This window comes from Grammomys surdaster, unplaced genomic scaffold (genome assembly GCF_004785775.1).
Source record: "Grammomys surdaster isolate TR1022 unplaced genomic scaffold, NIH_TR_1.0 125429, whole genome shotgun sequence".
Lineage (NCBI taxonomy): Eukaryota > Metazoa > Chordata > Mammalia > Rodentia > Muridae > Grammomys > Grammomys surdaster.
The window spans coordinates 1,303,035-1,322,281 of record NW_021620296.1 but is presented as its reverse complement, the minus strand read 5'-3'; the positions used below and the strand labels follow the sequence as shown (position 1 = coordinate 1,322,281).

General features: G+C 53.0%; 1 protein-coding gene across 1 annotated transcript; it reads left to right on the top strand.

Annotated features, from left to right (window-relative positions):
* The first annotated feature begins 1,712 nt into the window (after positions 1-1,712).
* Positions 1,713-10,852, top strand: Slc5a5 (solute carrier family 5 member 5). Its single transcript, XM_028786173.1, has 15 exons — positions 1,713-2,069; positions 2,657-2,722; positions 3,048-3,099; positions 3,196-3,263; positions 4,020-4,174; positions 4,390-4,530; positions 4,618-4,747; positions 5,085-5,173; positions 5,390-5,502; positions 5,575-5,645; positions 5,973-6,059; positions 6,140-6,321; positions 8,423-8,547; positions 9,592-9,707; positions 10,748-10,852. Exons 1-15 carry the CDS (start codon positions 1,713-1,715, stop codon positions 10,850-10,852), a joined length of 1,857 nt encoding a protein of 618 aa, XP_028642006.1.
* The last annotated feature ends 8,395 nt before the right edge of the window (positions 10,853-19,247 follow it).

The following is a 19,247-nucleotide window of genomic DNA, read 5'->3' as shown; positions in this document are numbered from 1 at the left end:
GCACTGACTGCTTCTCCAGAGGTCTTGAGTTCAATTCCCAGCAACCTCATGGTGGCTCACAGCCATCTGTAATGGGATTCGATGCACTCTTCTGGTGTGACTGAAGACAGCTACAGTGTAAATATAAAAATAAAGTCTTTTTAAAAACAAACCTGGGGCTGGAGAGATGGCTCAGCGGTTAAGAGCACTGACTGCTCTTCCAGAGGTCCTGAGTTCAACTCCCAGCAACCACATGATGGCTCACAACCATCTGTAATAGAATGTGATGCCCTCTTCTGGTGTGTCTGAAGACAGCTACAGTGTACTCGCATACATAAAATAAATAAATAAATTAAAAAAAAAAAAAAAAACCTGGCCGGGCAGTGGTGGTGCATGTCTTTAACCCCAACACTTGGGAGGTAGAGGCAGGTGGATTTCTGAGTTCGAGGCCAGCCTGGTCTACAGAGTGAGTTCCAGGACAGTCAAGGCTATAAAGAGAAACCTAACCTTGTCTCGAAAAACAAAAACAAACAAACAAACCTGAAAGCCCTTTCAACCTCTTCAGTAAAGCCCTCTAACAATCTAGGCTTGGGAGACCGCCCTAGCCCGGCCTCCGAACAGCACCCTCAGGCAGGCCGTCGAGCCTATATACAGCATATGAGGCCACCAGGGGGCGCATGCCTTAGTTCTACTTGCCAGACCATTTGAGACGTGGAGGGCTCTACAGGGACTCAACCCTGAACACCCGAGAAACGGACAGTTCACCAGAAAAGGGTCCCACGGTGACAGCTCTGCATCAACCCAGACCCTAGGTCCCCTGAAAGCCACTACCAGCAAACTTCTGGACCCAGTTATGCCAAAGTACCTGCGATAGAAGGGAGAAATGGGTCCCCAACGAACCTTCACTTGTCATCCCAACACTAGGGAAGCCGAGGCAGGAGGATTGCCACACCTTTGAAGCCAACCTGTGGGAAAGAAAGGAAGAGAAAACAGGAAGGGGGAAGACAGCTAGGTCCGTTGTAGTGCACACTCTTTTGTCCCTGCTAGTAGGGTAAACCCAGGTCAGGACTCCAAGACAGCCTGAGCTGCGTGAGACTCACCCTCAAACTCGCGCACACACGCGCGCGCACACACACACACACACACACACACACCATAGGTCCAGACTGTCCTTGTGCAGGTGGGGAAACTGAGTCCTAAACAGAAGGAAGAAATTCTCCGGGAGAACCTGAGTGCCTCTCACCGGGTTAGCAAGGTTGGACAGTTCCTTCTCCCACGCTGCGGAGAAAGACAGATGCTCTCTGGGGGAAGGGCTCAAGTCGCGCACTTTTCCTTATGGAGCCCGGAAGTCCCCGAAAGTGAACCCCAGTCCCGGGTTCCTTGTAGCTCCGGTTCCTAAATCCCGCAGGCTGTGCGAGCGGAGGTCTGAGCCGTCCATAGCCCTTCCCGTCTGTTCACAACCCTACACGGAACAAGCCCTAGATGTGGGAGAAAGGGTCCCTCCCTCCGCTGCCCGCACCCCTGCAGGTCCTCTCGCCCCAGGACGGAAAGGGTGCGGGTCGCGCCCGCCTCCCAGGCTGGGGGCGGAGCCGCGCTGACCCCGGAGCCCAATAAATCCGCAGCGCGAAAAGCGAGTGGATCGACGGCCCAGCGGGGACGCGCGCTGCGACGCTCGCCCTGACCGAGAATCTCCGACGTCCTCCGCATCCTCTCCGGGCCAGTCACCTGTTTCCATGGAGGGCGCGGAGGCCCGGACCCGGGCCACCTTCGGCGCCTGGGACTACGGCGTGTTCGCGACCATGCTGCTGGTGTCCACGGGCATCGGGCTGTGGGTCGGCCTGGCCCGCGGCGGCCAGCGCAGCGCCGACGACTTCTTCACCGGGGGCCGGCAGCTGGCGGCCGTGCCTGTGGGGCTGTCGCTGGCCGCTAGCTTCATGTCGGCTGTGCAGGTGCTCGGGGTCCCCGCCGAGGCGGCGCGCTACGGCCTCAAGTTCCTGTGGATGTGCGCCGGCCAGCTGCTCAACTCGCTGCTCACAGCCTTTCTCTTCTTGCCGATCTTCTACCGCCTGGGCCTTACCAGCACCTACCAGGTAGGGGACTTGGTCCCACGGGAAGGTTCCGGGAAGATGCCGCGGGCACCGGCCAAGGCCAGGAAGGAGGAAGAGCGAGCCCGGGTCCCACGGCTCTCAGCAGCCTCCGGGCAGTGGCCTCCCGCTGACACCGGTTCCCGCGTGCGCCCCAGAACAGCCACCCACCGGCGCCCGACAGAGTTCAAATGCCTGCAGCGAGGTGCAGGTTTCCCCTAACCGCTTAACAACCGTTGTGTAAACGGAATAGCATCGGTCTGTAGTCTCAGCACTAGGGAGACTGCAGCAGAAGGATTGCCATGAGTACCAGGCCAGCTTGGACTCACTAGAGAGACCCCAGTTTCAAATCTGAGGGCGCAATTGGGCACCCTGCAACCGTCCAACAAGCGTAGTGACAATTTGAAGTTCCATGTCTGCTATCTCAGTACTAGAGAAGCTCTGGCAGGATTACTGAGCGTTCCAAGCCGGCTTGGCCTACACGGAGACTGACTCTGTATAAGCGCAGTTGGGCACCCCGGGACAGAGTAGGAGCGTGAGGGAGGCTGAGGGGACACTCGCCCGGCAACTCCAGCCCTTGGTTCCCTCTGCAGTACCTAGAGCTGCGGTTCAGCCGAGCGGTCCGGCTCTGCGGGACGCTGCAGTACTTGGTGGCCACGGTGAGCGAGCTGCCCGCCCTGCCACGCCCACACGAGCAATTCTCACAGCCCGCCCCAACCTGACCTCACGCCACACCTTCCACCCTGCCCGGCCCCGCCCCTTCCCAGCCTGAGCTCGGCTTCCGTGGGACATACCAAGGCCACGCCCATAGCTCCTCCCTCATCCTGCCTAGGGGCACCCCCTTGCCTACCTCCACCCCATCCCACCTAAAATCACCCTCTTGCAACCTGGCTCCGCCCCTCCTTCTACCTGATCCCCGCTCTCCTCTTTCTGGCTCCACCCCGTTCGCCCGCCCCTTGCCATCACCGCCCTCCCCACCCACAGATGCTGTACACAGGCATCGTGATCTACGCGCCTGCGCTCATCCTGAACCAAGGTCTGACTGTCGGGAGGGGGAGGGGCTAGGAGCCCAGGCTGGACCTTATGTGAGCAGGCAGAATGAGAGAGACCTGACAGGAGGTGTGTTTTACAGTGACCGGGTTGGATATCTGGGCATCGCTGCTGTCCACAGGAATCATCTGCACCTTGTACACAACCGTGGTAAGTGGGTAAGTGGGTTGTGGTGACTGACAGGCGGGGAACCCCAGGCGGGCAGCACCACTCTAGCTCCCTGGCTCCTGAGGTAGCTAGCCCCTGCCTAACTGGTCCCGAGGCCTCTCCTACATAAGGAGTGATGACATGTGAGCTTCAGGTGCGGCTGGATCCAGCAGCCCTGACAGAGCTTTGCCTTCCCGTGGTCACTCTGGTGCCTAAGCTGGCCCTCTGCCTTTCCTGGCTCCTGCCCAGGAGTGAACTGGTTTCAGCTGGATCTGCCTGAGACTCTGGCCTGCTCTTCTGGTCCCCTGATTGGCTGTGCCACCTAAGGGGCTGGCATGTTCTGGTTGCTGTTTTTCGGCGTCAGGGTTCTGTGAATGGCAAGGAGAAATAAAAGTTTGTGAAACAGAAGTAGCTGCCTGGCTCCTGTCACAGCAGCTTTGGGGAGGCCGAGGCTGGAAGCTTGTGAGTTCTAGGCCAGCCTGGGCTACACGGGCCAGAAACAAACAAAAGGGATAGTGACACTACTAGGTGTTGGACTGTCTGGTGGGTTGCCTGGGGCCGTGGCATCCGCTCACCCTCACCTTGTCCAATGCTCCCACCAGCCGCGGGAAGGTACACTGTTTCACAGACGGGAAGGAAGCTCAAAAAGGGCACTTTGGTTCTCTGTGCCACAGGGAACCAGGCAGGGTGAGCTGGAGGCGCTCCAGCCATGCCCCAGCAGCTCTGGGCAGGCCTGTGATTGTCCCCTCTCCCGCACAGGGTGGTATGAAGGCCGTGGTCTGGACAGATGTGTTCCAGGTCGTGGTGATGCTTGTCGGCTTCTGGGTGATCCTGGCTCGGGGCGTCATGCTCATGGGGAGTCCCTGGAACGTGCTTAGTCTCGCTCGGAACCATTCCCGGATCAACTTGATGGAGTGAGAGACGGGGCCTCACTGTGTAGCCCAGACTAACCCCACTTCTGTCCCTCAGCCTTCCCAGCACTGTGTCTCAGAGGGGAACAAAACTCAACATAGAAAACTCCTATTCATACTTCAAAACTCACTGCAAATGTCCCCTTGGGATCTAGAAAGGCCATGGGTGATCTGGGAAGGGTGACATCCTCACATGGTTGTCCTCATTCCCTACTCAGCTTTGACCCTGATCCTCGGAGCCGCTACACCTTCTGGACGTTTGTAGTGGGTGGCACCCTGGTATGGCTTTCCATGTATGGTGTGAACCAAGCCCAGGTTCAGCGCTATGTGGCCTGCCGCACAGAGAGAAAGGCCAAGCTGTGAGTATGCAGGTGAGGGACCCACACAGAGGCTGCTGGGACAGGCTGCCCCTCCCTACACACTCCTAAGGCCACTCCATCCCCCAGGGCCCTGCTCGTCAACCAGCTGGGCCTCTTCCTGATTGTGGCCAGTGCAGCTTGTTGTGGCATTGTCATGTTTGTCTACTACAGGGACTGCGACCCCCTCCTCACAGGTCGTATCTCAGCCCCTGACCAGGTGAGCGCGCATGCGTCAGGCTTGGCCCAGCTTTCATGGGTAGGGCTGAGAAGTTTTCCTTCTAGAAGGCACAGGCTGCAAACTTTGTGAGACGGAGAACTCAGAGGATGGTCGGGGGAAAGCCGGGAGGTGAACCTGGGAGGCCATAGGATCATTTCAACTGAAAGTCACAGAAATGCCCTCGAGGACATCAAGAAGAGATAAGACCTCAGGCCAGCGTGACAGGACACTTAAGATAATAATAGCATGTAGCTTAGGCTGATCTGCAACTAACAGCGTAGCCAAGGCTAGCCTGTCTCCTTGTCCCCGGTGTCACAGAGGCCTCTGTCTTCCGCAGTACATGCCGCTGCTCGTGTTGGACATTTTTGAGGATCTGCCTGGAGTCCCCGGGCTCTTCCTGGCCTGTGCCTACAGTGGCACCCTCAGGTGAACCCCCACTTGCCCCTCAGTGTGACTTAGCCCCCGGAGGCTCTGGTCCTCACTGAATGGCCATCACCCCCTAGAGGATGCCAAGTTCTGGCCCTGTCCATCAGTTTTGGAGATGGCCCCAGACAGGGGGACTGTGTCGGCTCTGTCCGATGTGTCTGTGGCCTGTGCCTAGGCAGCCTGCGCCGTGTCCTAAGGCTTCCTCTCCATCCACAGCACCGCGTCCACCAGTATCAACGCCATGGCAGCCGTAACCGTGGAGGACCTCATCAAACCCAGGATGCCTAGCTTGGCACCTCGGAAGCTGGTTTTCATCTCTAAAGGGCTCTGTGAGTTTTTGGACACTGGAGTTGGGGACCAGGATGGTACCCCACACTGACCGAGCTACCCCTCCCCCACAGCATTCATCTACGGCTCCGCCTGCCTCACTGTAGCTGCTCTGTCCTCGCTGCTGGGAGGTGGGGTCCTCCAGGTGAGACCTCACCCCACCTGCCTTGCACCTACAACATGAGTCGCAGCCGAGGCTGGGGGGTGGGGGGGAGGTGGCGTGGTGTTGAATGCCAGTCATCCTAGAGGCTAAGGTGGGAAGAGGAGGCGTTTAAGGCCATTCCTAGCTACATAGAGAGTTCGAGGGCACACGTGAAATCCATCCCTGACTCTGTCTACCAGCCTGGGGGAGAAATAGGATTGAGGAAATTGGGGCACAGGGGAATCTCAAGACCTGCAGTGGTATTCCATAGGGTAGACTGAGTCCTGAGAAGTGGTGGGTAAGCCCGGACCTTCTCCACCTCCCTTGCAGGGCTCCTTCACCGTGATGGGTGTCATCAGTGGGCCTCTGCTAGGCGCCTTCACGCTCGGGATGCTGCTCCCAGCCAGCAACACGCCAGTGAGTGGGGAGGGAGGTGGGCCTGGTCTGTGAGAAGCGTGGTCAATGTGCCCCGCCCCTCACTGCGGCCCCGCCCCCAGGGCGTCCTCTGCGGACTGGCAGCAGGCTTAGCTGTATCCCTGTGGGTGGCCGTGGGAGCCACACTGTACCCGCCTGGAGAGCAGACCATGGGGGTGCTGCCCACCTCGGCTGCAGGATGCACCAATGCCTCGGTCCTCCTGGACCCACCTGGAGCCGCGAACACTTCCAGTGGGATCCCCAGGTGAACAGCCAGGGGTCAGGGTCCAGGGTGTGATGTGAGGGTGTTAACAGGAATGGACTGGGAGTCCAGGAAAGAGCATTCCTAGGGGACAAAAGTGGTTTGTGGAAAGGCCCTAGGGCCACGCCACGTTCAAGTTCTAAGGCTACAGGGAGGTGATCTGTGCTTAATAGAAGGGCAGAGAGGCCAAAGGCAGAAGAATTGGCTGGTTTTTGCTTTTTAAAAAAGATTTATTTAGGGGCTGGTGAGATGGCTCAGTGGTTAAGAGCACTGACTGCTCTTCTAGAGGTCATGAGTTCAAATCCCAGCAACCACATGGTGGCTCTCAACCATCTGCAATGAGATCTGATACCCTCATATGGGTGTCGAAGACAGCTACAGTGTACTTACATATAATAAATAAATAAAAAAGAATAAACAAACAAAAAGACATTTAAAAAAAAAGATTTATTTATTTTATATATGTGAGTACACTGTTGCTCTCTTAGACACACCAGAAGAAGGCATCAGATCCCATTACAGATGGTTATGAGCCACCATGTGGTTGCTGGGAGTTGAACTCAGGACCTCTGGAAAAGCAGTCTGTACTCAGCTGAGCCATCTCTCCAGCCTGCATTTTAGTACTTTGAGAGAGAGAGTCTCATGTAACCCAGGCTGGCCCTAGAACTCTCTATGTAGCCAAAGATGACCCTGAACAAACACCTGACCCTCCTTTCTCTGCCTACTGTATGGTGAGGTGACAAGTGTGCTCCAACATATCTGGCTACTCTGTTTCTCTTTTCTTTTCTTTCTCCTCCCTTCCCCTTCCCTCCCTTCCCTTCCCTTTGCCTCCCCTCCCTTTGAAGTTTCTCCAGACAGGGTTTCTCTGTGTAGCCCTAGCTGTACAGAAACTCACTCTTGTAGACCAGGCTGGCCTCAAACTCATATAGAACTGTCATCTGTCTTTATTAATTATTGTATTTTTTATTGGGATGTAATTCACATGCTACCCAGCTAACCATAAAAGCTTAGGTTTAGCTGGATGTAGTGACCGAGCTTCCCAGCATTTTAGAGGCAACAGGCTAGATCATAGACTACCCTTGACTACAGAATGAGTTTGAGGGCAATTTGGTCCACATTAACAAATTAACATTTTTTAATCTCCCAGCTCCTGAGAGGATCTATGTTTTAAGTCTCTGGGTTCACCTCGACTAGGCACCTCCTAAGAACAAAATCTTAGGATATGTAAACTTTTGCATCCAACTTTGTTTTGGACATTGATTATCTATGACTGAAGTGTCCACCATCAACTCCTTCCCTTTCAGGGCTGAGTAATATTCCACTGAATGGATATACCACATGTGTGTAACTGCTTATCAATGGATGGCCATGTGGGTAATGCCCTGGTTGGTGCTGTTGTGAACAGAGTTCCATAAACCTTTCTGCACAAAGCCAAGTGTGCACAGGCTCCTCTTCTCACCCTGGAGAGGCTATGACTTCAAGGTCTTTGAGACTTTGTCTCTAAGAGGCCCGGGCTTGGGATGTTGCTCAGTGGTTGAGTACTGTCCTAGCATTGGAGAAGTCCTGGGTTCCTGGCTGTACAGTGGTGGTGCACGCCTTTAATCCCAGCACTTGGGGAGCAGAGGAAGGTGGATTTCTGAGTTCAAGGCCAGCCAGGTCCACAGAGTGAGTTCCAGGACAGCCAGGGCTACACAGAGAAACCCTGTCTCAAAAAAACAAACAAAACAAAAAGTTCTGGATTCCTTCTAGAAAAATACAGAGAAAGAAGAGAAAATGCTAGGCAAAGCTCCATGCCCATCTACAACCTTCTGAAGCTTAGTCAGGTCCTGTTGACATTTTCCTGTGTGTGCCCCTTCAGAGGGCACGTCTAGGAACTTACTTTGTCATGTACAGCCTTGGAGGTTTTGACCAGAAGGTTTCTTTCTAAGCATTCAGTTTCATTTAATTGCAAGGTCAATGGGCAGCCATGGTGGGTGGTAGGCTGTAACAGAAAGAGGAGAGACCTGACCACTGCATACATCTCCGTATCTGAGGGATGGCTGAAGTTGGGCGGGTTGACAGACAGAGGAAGAAGGCATCTCACTCCTGTCCTCTCCCACCCCAGTTCTGGAATGGATGAGAGCCGCCCTGCCCTTGCTGACACTTTTTACGCGATCTCCTATCTCTACTACGGGGCTCTGGGCACGCTGACCACTATGCTTTGCGGCGCTCTCATCAGCTACCTAACTGGTAAGTGCAGCGGCCTCCTTCCGGGTCAGTCGTTCATCCTCCTGCCTCCACTCACGACTCCCCAAAGGGAGAGATGCAAGAGGCTCCCATCCAGCTGAGAGCTAGCACGTTTTTGCGTCATCCTCGTCATCCTCGAGGCACCCCGCGCCTCACAAGGCCGGTTTTATTTTGCAGATGCGGGAACTGAATGAGGCAGGTTCCATTCCCCCTCCTCCCTCCCTTCCCCCCATGGCCGGGGATGCCGGACGCTGTCCGCGGTCCTGAAGCAAATCTCAGCATAGGGAGGCTCCTGGGTTCTAACAGCATCCTGTTTGCTTGGATTTGAGATGGGGTTGGGGGGGGGTGTGTCTCACTCTTCAGCTCAGGCTGACCCTTGTGACAATCCTCCTGCCTCACCTTTATGAGTGCTTGGATGACATTCGTGCATCACTGCACTCAACACAGGCTATATTCTCCTTTAGTCACATATTTCCTTTTGAGACAGGGTCTCACTTAGCCCAGGCTGGCCTCGAATTCATTATGTAGCTGAAGCAGACCTTGAATTTAGGATCCTTTCTTCCACCCACTCCTGAGTGCGTGCACCACCGTACCTGGTGTGTGTGGCTCTGGGAATGGAAGCCAGGGCTGCCTGCACAGCAAGCACTCTCTCTACCCTCTGAGACACACCCGACCCTCAGCCCCAGCCTGGCTTGCTCCTGTGATTCAGCGACTTGATGCCCTCAGGCTGTGGCTGAACTTCTAGACATAAGGGTTGAAACAGTGAGGGGCCAAATGCTGGGCACTCCCAGCCAGTTGAAGTGATAGTACCCATCTGGGATTCCAACACTCAGAATGCAGAGGCAGGAGGACTGCCATGAGTTCCAGGACAGACTGAGCTGTAGCTGGAGACCCTGTCTCAAAAGAGAAAAATAACCTAAGACTGAAGCCAAAAGGACCCCTCACGATTCAGATGGAGCAACTGAGATGAACTGGGTGAGCCACCATGGCTGGAGATGGGGCTGGACGAGCACTCAACCCTGAGTCCCTGTCCTCTCTGCCCCTCAGGCCCCACCAAGCGCAGCTCCCTGGGCCCCGGATTGCTGTGGTGGGACCTCGCTCGGCAGACAGCATCTGTGGCTCCAAAGGAGGACACAGCCACCCAGGAGGACAGCCTGGTGAAGGTCAGGTCAGATCTAACCCAAGTCTCTGGGCTCCAAGGCCATGGGGACCTGGTGGGTGTGGCCAAAGGAGCCCAGCAGATTCCTTTCTGTGGTTAAAGTCATCCCTTTCCCAGGGGCCGACACATGAGCGCTGTCTATTTTTATCATATCTGTTTTTTTAAACAATTATTTCCTGCCTGTGGCAGGGGAAACTGGTTTCCTCTCGACAGAGAGGGAGAAAGAGAGAGAAACTCATGAAGAATATTCTTAAGATAACATTACTTGATTCAGAATTACATAAGAACTGGGTGGGGGGGAGGGGCGGGCAGGGAGAGCTAGGCTGGAGCTGAGGCCGGGGACTGTAGAACTGATCGATGACCTGAAAGTAGGAGATACTGTCACCTCGGGTCAAGTGACCAGAGTGACACAAAGAAAGGATAAGCTTTTCTAGTACATGACACCAAAGACAGAAATGTGGAGTGCCACATTTCAGGAGTTCGAGGCCAACCCGAGCTTCATAGCAGGCCTAAGGCCTGCCTGGGCCCCATGATAGCCTATGTCAAGTAACAGGAGGAAGGGGACTGGAGGCACCACCTGGGCCCACAGAGAAGCCAGTTGTTCCTGGCACCATACGGTGAGCCCCACCGGCTGTCACTCCAGTTCCCCGGGATCTGAGGCTCCAGGCATACACACATGCAGGCGTTACACCCACACCCTACTTCCATAACATAGAAATAAAATAAGGTTATGAACCTGATGCAGGCACCTTGGTGATCCCAGCACTGAGGCAGGAGGATCACTGCAAGTCTGAGGTTACACCAGGATTCAGAGGGAGACCCTGTCTCAGAAAACAGAATGAAATAAAGCTGGGGCTGGGCCTTGGTGGAGCACTCGCACAACACCAGGAAGGTGGAGGCAGGAGGATGGAGGCTCAGCTACAAGGCTAGCCTGGGCAGCAGCTGACGCTGGTGGAGGGGTGCTGGACCACCCTGCACATAGCTGATCTAGTCCTCGGGGACCCCATCTGGAGCGGGTGTATGATGTCCTCCACTTTCTCCCAGGGACCGGAAGACATCCCTGCTGCGACCAAGAAGCCCCCTGGCTTCAGGCCAGGTACCGAGACCCACCCCCTGTATCTGGGGCGCGATGTTGAGACCAACCTCTGAGGGCGGGGCCCGAGAAGGCCAATCACAGGCCTGGAGCCAGCAGCCTCCTCTCTGAATGGTTGGACCTGTGCGTGTACAGAAGCTTAGCTGATACAGGCCCTGCCCGGAAGTCCCTGTGTTCCACCCGCACCCCCCAAAAAAGGGTTGGTTCTCTATCCACAAAGGAAACCGTCTGGAACCTTCGTGACCTTGTAGATTGCAGTAGGCAGTTGAGAACACTCAGACCTAGTCCTCCAGACTGTGAGGGTTTCCCATTTAACAGCCAGAGAAACCAAGGGCTGTTACCCCAACATCGGGGAGGTGGAGGCAAGAGATTCAGGAGTTCAAGGTCATCCTCAGCTACAGGCCGAGGCCATCCTGGGCTACAAAAGACCCTGCCCACTCCCAAAAATATATAGGTAATCTGGATGAGAAGTGTCGCTCCGCGATAAAAGGCTTCCTGGCACACAGAAGACCCAAGATTCCATCCTCTCCAACACGAGAGAGGTTGTTTTTTGTTTTTCGAGACAATGTTTCTCTGTGTAGCCCCGGCTGTCCTGGAACTCACTCTGTAGACCAGGCTGGCCTCGAACTCAGAAATCTGCCTGCCTCTGCCTCCCAAGTCCTGGGATTAAAGGCGTGCACCACTACTGCCCCGACACGAAGGAGTTTTTTAAACAGGAAAAACCAAGGCAGAGGGAGAAATGGGGTGTCTACAGAACACAGAGCCCCAAGGATTGTGAAGCTACAGTGGAGTGCCAAGGGACAGATTCTCAGAGGTCTCACAAGACACATGGATGGATGAGTTGCCTCCTTGAGTTTGGACTGATGGTTTGCAGACAGACTATCAGAGAACGTGTTTCTTCTGTGATCAGCCACCTAGCCTCTGCTAATGTGTTCCAGCTTCCATGAGGGCCCACAAACCTCACGTCCCATGCTCTTCGTCCTTCACCCCTGTGCTTTGTACACACTAGGTAACTGCTCTACCACTGAACCTCACACCTAGACCTCCATTTTTATTTTTTGACACAGGGTCTTAAGGTTGCCTGGCTGCTGTCGGGCTATCACTCAGAGCTTTTGTGTCTATCAGTATTCCATTCTTTCTCATTGCCAAGTCAGCTTGTAGGGATATACCACATTGTGTCATCCATTCCCAGTGGGTGGATAGCTACCCTGTTTCCAGCTTTTGTGTACAACCAATAAAATCGCTATAGGTGTTGAGGTGCGATGGCCTGTGATGTAATCAGTTGGCTGTCAGTCTCCAGCCCCACACCTGTGTGTTCCATGAACGCATAGATGGAAAACATTTGAAAAATGTAATTTTATTCAACATATACAGCCTTCTTTTGAGGTCGTAGTTCCCTAGACAAATGGTGTAAGAAATATCTACAGAGTTGACTCTGCTCCGTACATTAGGGTGTCCACAGGAGCACATCAGGTGTGGGGGTGCACAGTGACCCAGCCCTCAGAAGGCTGAGGCATGCCGGGCAGTGGTGTCACATGCCTTTAATCCCACCACTTGGGAGGCAGTGGCAGACAGATTTCTGAGTTCGAGGCCAGCCTGGTCTACAGAGTGAGTTCCAGGACAGCCAGGGCTACACAGAGAAACCCTGTCTCAGGAAAAAAAAAAAAAAAGGCTGAGGCAGGAGAGCACTATGGGTTCCAGACTCATTTGGGCTGTGGAATGTTTTCCTGTCTCAAAAGTACAGGACAACAAATCAGTGGGCAGCTGGTGTTGTGACCTGGAGAGTTTGTCACACATGCCAGAGCCTCTGTCCCCAAGCACTAGAAGGCTGTGCAGGTTGGCTCTGTGCAAGCACAAGATGTACGAGGCCCTGAGCATACATGGTGTCTTTCGAGCCACACTCCTGAGGCCACCACAGTAATGTTTCTCCTGTGGAATTCATTTCTTGGGTGTCCATGGTTTAATTTCAGGGGCAGGACTGAGACAAAGTAATATGTAGCCCAGGGTGGCCTCCCATTTGCTATGTAACTCAAGATAACATCTTTAAACACCTGATCCTCCTGCCTCTGTCTCATCTTGTCTAGCAATAAGCTCAGGAGCCCTCCCACAATCTCTCTCCCCGCAGATACCACCACCTCCATTATTTTGTTGTTTTTCTGAGACAAGCCTTCTCTGGGTAGCCCTGGCTGTCCTAGAACTCCATATGTAGACAAGGCTGGCCTCAAAACCAGAGATCTGCCTGCATCTGCCTCTGCCTCTCCAGTGCTGGACTTAAAGCTGCACCACCACTGTCTGGCCACCACTTCCCTTATTTTTTTTCCCCAAAGGTTGTTCCCTTTTATTTTTGCATATGGAAAACCAAAGCCGGTGCCGGGAAGCCAGATGACAGACAGCTTGCAGGAGTTGGTATTCTCCTTCTACTCTGTAAGACTGGAGGATCGAACTCACATTCTCAGGCTTGGCAGCAAGCTCCTTTGCCTATTGAGCCCTCTCTCTGGCCCTTCTTTTCTCTTTCACTCTGGCCTTGATTCTTTCTCTTATCTGGATGGCAAACATCTCCACAGTAGCATTAGCTGCCAGCCAGGGTGGCAGCAGCCCTGCTTCACCCAGAACGTGTCGAGTCTATCCTGACAGGAGGCAGGCAGCCCTATCCACTCCCTGGCTTGGAGCAGCCTAATTTCCTCGGTTCCTCATTTAGCACAAAGGCTGGTGGATGTTATCAGGCTCCTCAGCACGGTGAGCTTCTCTTCGGGAATTTTTCTGCCTCTCATGTTTGAATGATCCAGGCCCTCTGGAGCTCCAGGGTTCTTCTGGTCCCTGGAATGAAAACCTTGCACAACCCCGGCCTGGTGGCCTCCACAGCACAGCTGACTTCAATCTCCTAATATTGTTTTTAGCATTTTTGCATGCACCGTCTCCTGCGCACCCCCCTCCGCTGTTCTCGGCAGCTCTATCCTGTGGTGCCTTGAGCAGGGATTCTACAAGTTCTACCTGCTGACTCACCCCAGACTCACTCCAGACCCTCTCCAAGAACTGCTTGTGCCCGCACCAAGCAAACACAGAGCCCTGGCCTCCCTCCCCTCACTTCCACATCCCACCCTTGCTGACAGTCCCAAAGGGCCCATTGGGGCCTCCCCTACAGGGCTGGTGGCTGTGTCTGTCTCCCCTGCTGGTGTAGGCATCTGTGGCTCAAGCCAAGAGCCTGCGGACATTCCTGTAGGCTCTGGGGCAGCAGGGGCGCTGTCAGGAAGCCAGGAGGAACAGCGCCTGCACCAGCAGTTAAGTTCCTTCGGCTGAGTCAGCTTCGGGCTTGGCTGGCTCCAGGGACACCTGCAATGCTGAAACCCAAGGTTCACCTTGCTAGGTGGGACATGCCCAGCATCCTAGCACAAGGGAGGTGGAGGTAGAGGATCTGAAACTCAGGGTGTCATCCTTGGCTTCAGGGTGAGGACAGAGCCCTCCTGGGCTGCCTGAGACTGTCTCAAGTCCCAAACATGGAGACAGAATTGGGGTCCTCCCTCAGAACGAGGGCTCCTCAAACTTAGCTCCCAGCAGATAGCGTTACCCACTAAAACAGAATCCCATGAGGTTGCCCTGTGACCTGCACCCTGTGGCTACACCTCTCTGGTTCTCCACATTGTATCGTCAGGGCTGACTAGGCAATGGGTTACACAGTAAGAGCTGAGATGCCGTTGCCCTAGCAACACAAAGTCAACCAAATTCCGAAGGGTGCTCCTCTAAAAATCCTGCATCTTGGATCAGGAACATGTCTCAGCAGGAGAGCACCGGCCCATCACATGTGAGCTGCTGATACTGCCAGAAAAAGAGTTCCTGGTTCCTGGCTGACATCCCATTCCCTCCAATGGAGTAGGGTCTGAGTCTTGCCTCCTGTGCAGCTGCAGCCTCCCACCCCTTGCACGAGCTCGGCAGAACTCTTCAGGATGGAGGTGGGATCCAGGGAAGGTCAGCCAGGTGCACAGAGCTGCTGTAGAGTCGGGAGAAGCAAAGCCTGGACTGGACTAAAGCCTAGCTGGTTCTGGTGGGGTTTGTCAAAGTGTCAGCCTGGAGTCCTGAGCCCCAAACCAGTGATGGATGCTAAGTGCTGTCTGCTCCTTGATTGGGTTGATGATTTTCTTGATTTCATCCAACCTGTGGCTTCAGGACTTTTAACAAACCTCAAGAACAATCCCACCATTTCCTCTGTAACAAAAATAAAAGGGCATTTTTTTCTTTTTTTATGTTTTTGTTTGTTTGTTTCTTTTTTTTTTTTTTTTTTTTTAAGATTTATTTATTTATTTTATTTATGAGTACACTGTAGCTGTCTTCAGACACACCAGAAGAGGGCATCCAATCTCATTACGGATGGTTGTGAGCCACCATGTGGTTGCTGGGATTTGAACTCAGGACCTCTGGAAGAGCAGTCAGTGCTCTTAACCGCTGAGCCATCTCTCCAGCCCCCGTTTGTTTGTTTCTTGTTCTTTTGTTTTTTTGAGACAGGGTTTCTCTGTATAGCCCTGGCTGTCCTGAAATTCACTCTGTAGACCAGGCTGGCCTCGAACTCAGAAATCCGCCTGCCTCTGCCTCCCAAGTGCTGGGATTAAAGGCGTGCACCACCACTGCCCGGCTAAAAAAGGCAAATTTTAAGAGCTGGCAAGAGGGCTCAGGAACTCCTCTTGTAGAAGATCCAGGTTCAGTCCCCAGCAACCACATCAGGTGTCTCAGCTCCAGGGGATCCAATGCCCATTTCTGACCTCTGCAGGCACCAGGCACAGAGTCCACAGAATTAAAATATCAAAATTAAAATCTTTTTTTGTTTTTTGCTTTGTTTTGGTTTTTGTTTGTTTGTTTTTCGAGACAAGGTTTCTCTGTGTAGCCCTGGCTATCCTGGAACTTACTCTGTAGACCAGGCTGGCCTCAATCTCAGAAATCCACCTGCCTCTGCCTCTCAAGTGTTGGGATTAAAGGCATGCGTCACCACCGCCCGGCAACCAAAATTAGTATCTTTAAAAAGAAAACTCAAAGATGAACAAGATGTATTCAGCTGGACAGAGCAGTGCACACTTTTAATCCCAGCACTCAGGAGGCAGAGGCAGGAGGATTTCTATGAACTCAAGGCCATCCTGGTCTACAGAGTGAGTTCCAAGATAATCAGCTGTCTTGAACACATACACACACACACACACACACACAGAGAGAGAGAGAGAGAGAGAGAGAGGAGGAGGAGGAGGAATGTGGTTGGTTTTTTTTTTTTTTTGTCTCCTGGAGCTATGCCTGTCACAAGAGCAGACCCCACAGGGCGGCCGTTTGATGTCAGCGGAGTCTGGCTTGTCCACTTTATCAGCACAGCCCACATTATCCAGTGCAACAGATTGCTGCAGGAGAGGAGGAGAGGGGTCAACCCCAGAAAGCAAACAGGCCCTTGGCCTCTGCTTTGTGTCCCCAGGGGCCTTGTCACGCAGGGCTTCAAGCCTGCCCAGCCCACCTCCGAACAGGGCTGGATTTGGTCCTTTTTCAAACATTTGTTTTGAGACAAGATGCCTGCAGGTGAGTCATGACCAGGGCAGCTGAAGGGAGAGAGCTGGGGCGGGGCTACAGCTGCACAGGCCCTGGGGGCACATCAGGATCTGGAGCCACAGCGGCCTAGAGTCCTGAAGGGGGACAAGCACTAGGTGCAGTGTTAGGACAGAGGCCAGGAATCTGCAGGGAGGAAACTGACACAGAAGCCCCTCTATGACAGTGCAGGAACAGAAGTTCCCAGAGCAAGAGACTCCACGGACTGAAAGGTCTAGAACAGGCCAGGGCTCAGGGTGGCTCGGGGTGGCAGCGAGGGCTTGAAGGAGAGCTGGAGTGGTTGACAACAGTTTGGTGTTGGAATAGTCTTCGACCTGACAGAGGACCCACCACCTCTGTGAGCACTGAATGCATATGGCACAGCCAGACAAGGAGATGGAACAGTAATACACTTCTCCAACCACCTTTCATGAACCAGTGAATATTCAAGAGAACTGTTTGAAGTCTGTACGAAAGCTTCTCTTTAACATGTGCCATAATACACAATCTTCTACTTGTCAGTTCTACCTCTCTAAATTTTCATGGATTTCTGTTTCACAAGGTTTAACTATTTTATATACACTGGCTGTAGCATACAGTAAAGCAGCATAAAAACTTTAAAAAAAATAAATAAAATAAAATAAAAGGCAAAATACACCAGGCATCTGCTGTCATTCCAGCACTGGGGATGTAGTGACAAGGGGCCCCTTAGGACTCACTGGCTGGCCATATCAGTGACTTCCAGGTTTAGTGAGAGAGCCCGTCTCAGAAAAAGATGGCAGACAGCAGCAAGGAAGGCACCCAAGGTCATCCTAGGGGCTTCACACATGCACACAGAATGAAAAAACAAGTAACTTAGAGACATAATAGAAAACAACAAAAATAAAACCGAGGCCTGGTTTCGTACAGTTAGCCACAACGCACAAGTGGAGGCCACGAGTTACAGACCGGCCCAGGTTGCAGGCCAAAGGCAGAAACTGAAAGCAGCTTCTTCTGCACCCTGGCGCAATGGGATCTGAACCCACCCATGGACCATGAGAGTTCGCCCTGGGTCTCACAGCGGCAGGAGGCTCTGGAAGGCCAACTCTACTCCCAGGAGATTCCTCTGGTGTAGAGGTGCTGGCTTGGTGACAAAAACACATGGAGTCTTCTGCCTTTAACTGAGTGACCAGAGACTTTTTAGATATTTGGATTTATTATTACTAACCTGACATCATTCTCCTCTCATACACAAGCTTTGTTTTACTATATCCACTGCTTGGGACAGAACTAAGAACAGACCCTAGCCCTTCACTGGGGATTCTAGGCAGGGGCTCCACCCCGAGCCACGCCCCTGTGCCTCCCTTGGGAATTCTGGGCAGGGGCTCTACCCATGGGCCATGTCCCCACCCCTCTTCATTGTAGCCCTGGGTACCTCTGGGCCACACTGACTGTGTGTAAAGATAACACAGTTTGCTCTGGCTGTGGATGGCTGGGCTTGCTGACTGGGGTACGTGACCTCAGAAGTATATCATGTGCACAAGATTAAGACTTGATTCTGAGTAGACGAATTTCGCAAGCGTGTGAAAAATGTACCTTTTGGGAGGAGTATACAGAAAGTTCTTCAAGGTGTTTTCCGAGGTGCTGTGTCAGAGAAGGTAGCTTAAAACTAGGGTATTAGGTCTCCCTGGTCATCTCTTCCATCCCCTAGATTTTGAGATGATGTGGCCACTGATTCTGAGCTGAGTATAATCCTATTTCTGTCACCCTCTACATAAGCGGTTGAAACATCAGGGTTTGAGGACAGCCTAATCTTCACAGGGAAACCTACTTCATAGAAAGTAGTAGTGACTGGGCAGCAGCACAGTGGCTCAGTTGTTACAGTACTTATAGCTCAGTTGTTAAGAGTGCTTGTAGCCGGGCGGTGGTGGCACACGCCTTTAATCCCAGCACTTGGGAGGCAGAGGCAGGTGGATTTCTGAGTTCGAGGCCAGCCTGGTCTACAGAGCGAGTTCCAGGACAGCCAGGGCTACACACAGAAACCCTGTCTTGAAAAAAAAAAAAAAAAAGAGTGCTTGTGGCTCAGTTGTTAAAAGTACTTGTGGCTCAGTAATACAGAACTTGCCTAGCGTGAATGAAGCCCTGGGTTCCATCCCCACCATATCAGAGTATGGCACCCACACCTTTACTCTTGCCACTCAGAAGGCCGAGGAGGGCGAATCCCTTAGGCCAGTCTGTTGGACACAGAGAGATCCTGTCTCAGCACCACCAACCAAAAGAGGTCTACCTGGTTACTCCAAGAATTTCTGTCTCCTAACAACCTGCAAACTTATCGTGCCAAACCAATGTCATCTGTGAACTTAGCCATTCAGATAAAATAAGTTTAATAACAAACAAACACTAAGGGATGGATTATCAGGAACAAATGTTTGCATTTCTCTAAAGGTACCTCCGGGCTGTCGCCTCTCACAGAGACAAGCCTTCCTTCTGTCACTCAGGGAAGCAGACAGAGCATTTTCATAGTTTTTTTGTTTTTTGATTCAGGGTCTCCTGTAGCCCATGCTGGCCTCAGATTCAAGGCTAGCTTTTGAACTCTTCCCATCCTCAGACTCCTGTGTCCTGGTGACAGGTGGATGCCACTGTGTTCAGCTTATGGGATCCACACAAGCATTCTACCCACTGAGCCACAAGCTCTCTACCAACCAAGCAACAAGCACTCTAATAACTTAGTCTCAGCACCTGCTTTTAAAAGATACATCTGCCGGGCAGTGGTGGTGCATGCCTTTAATCCCAGCACTTGGGAGGCAAAGACAGGAGGATTTCTGAGTTCGAGGCCAGCCTGGTCTACAGAGTGAGTTCCAGGACAGCCAGGACTACACAGAGAAACCCTGTCTCAAAAAACCAAAAAAAGAACAGCATCTT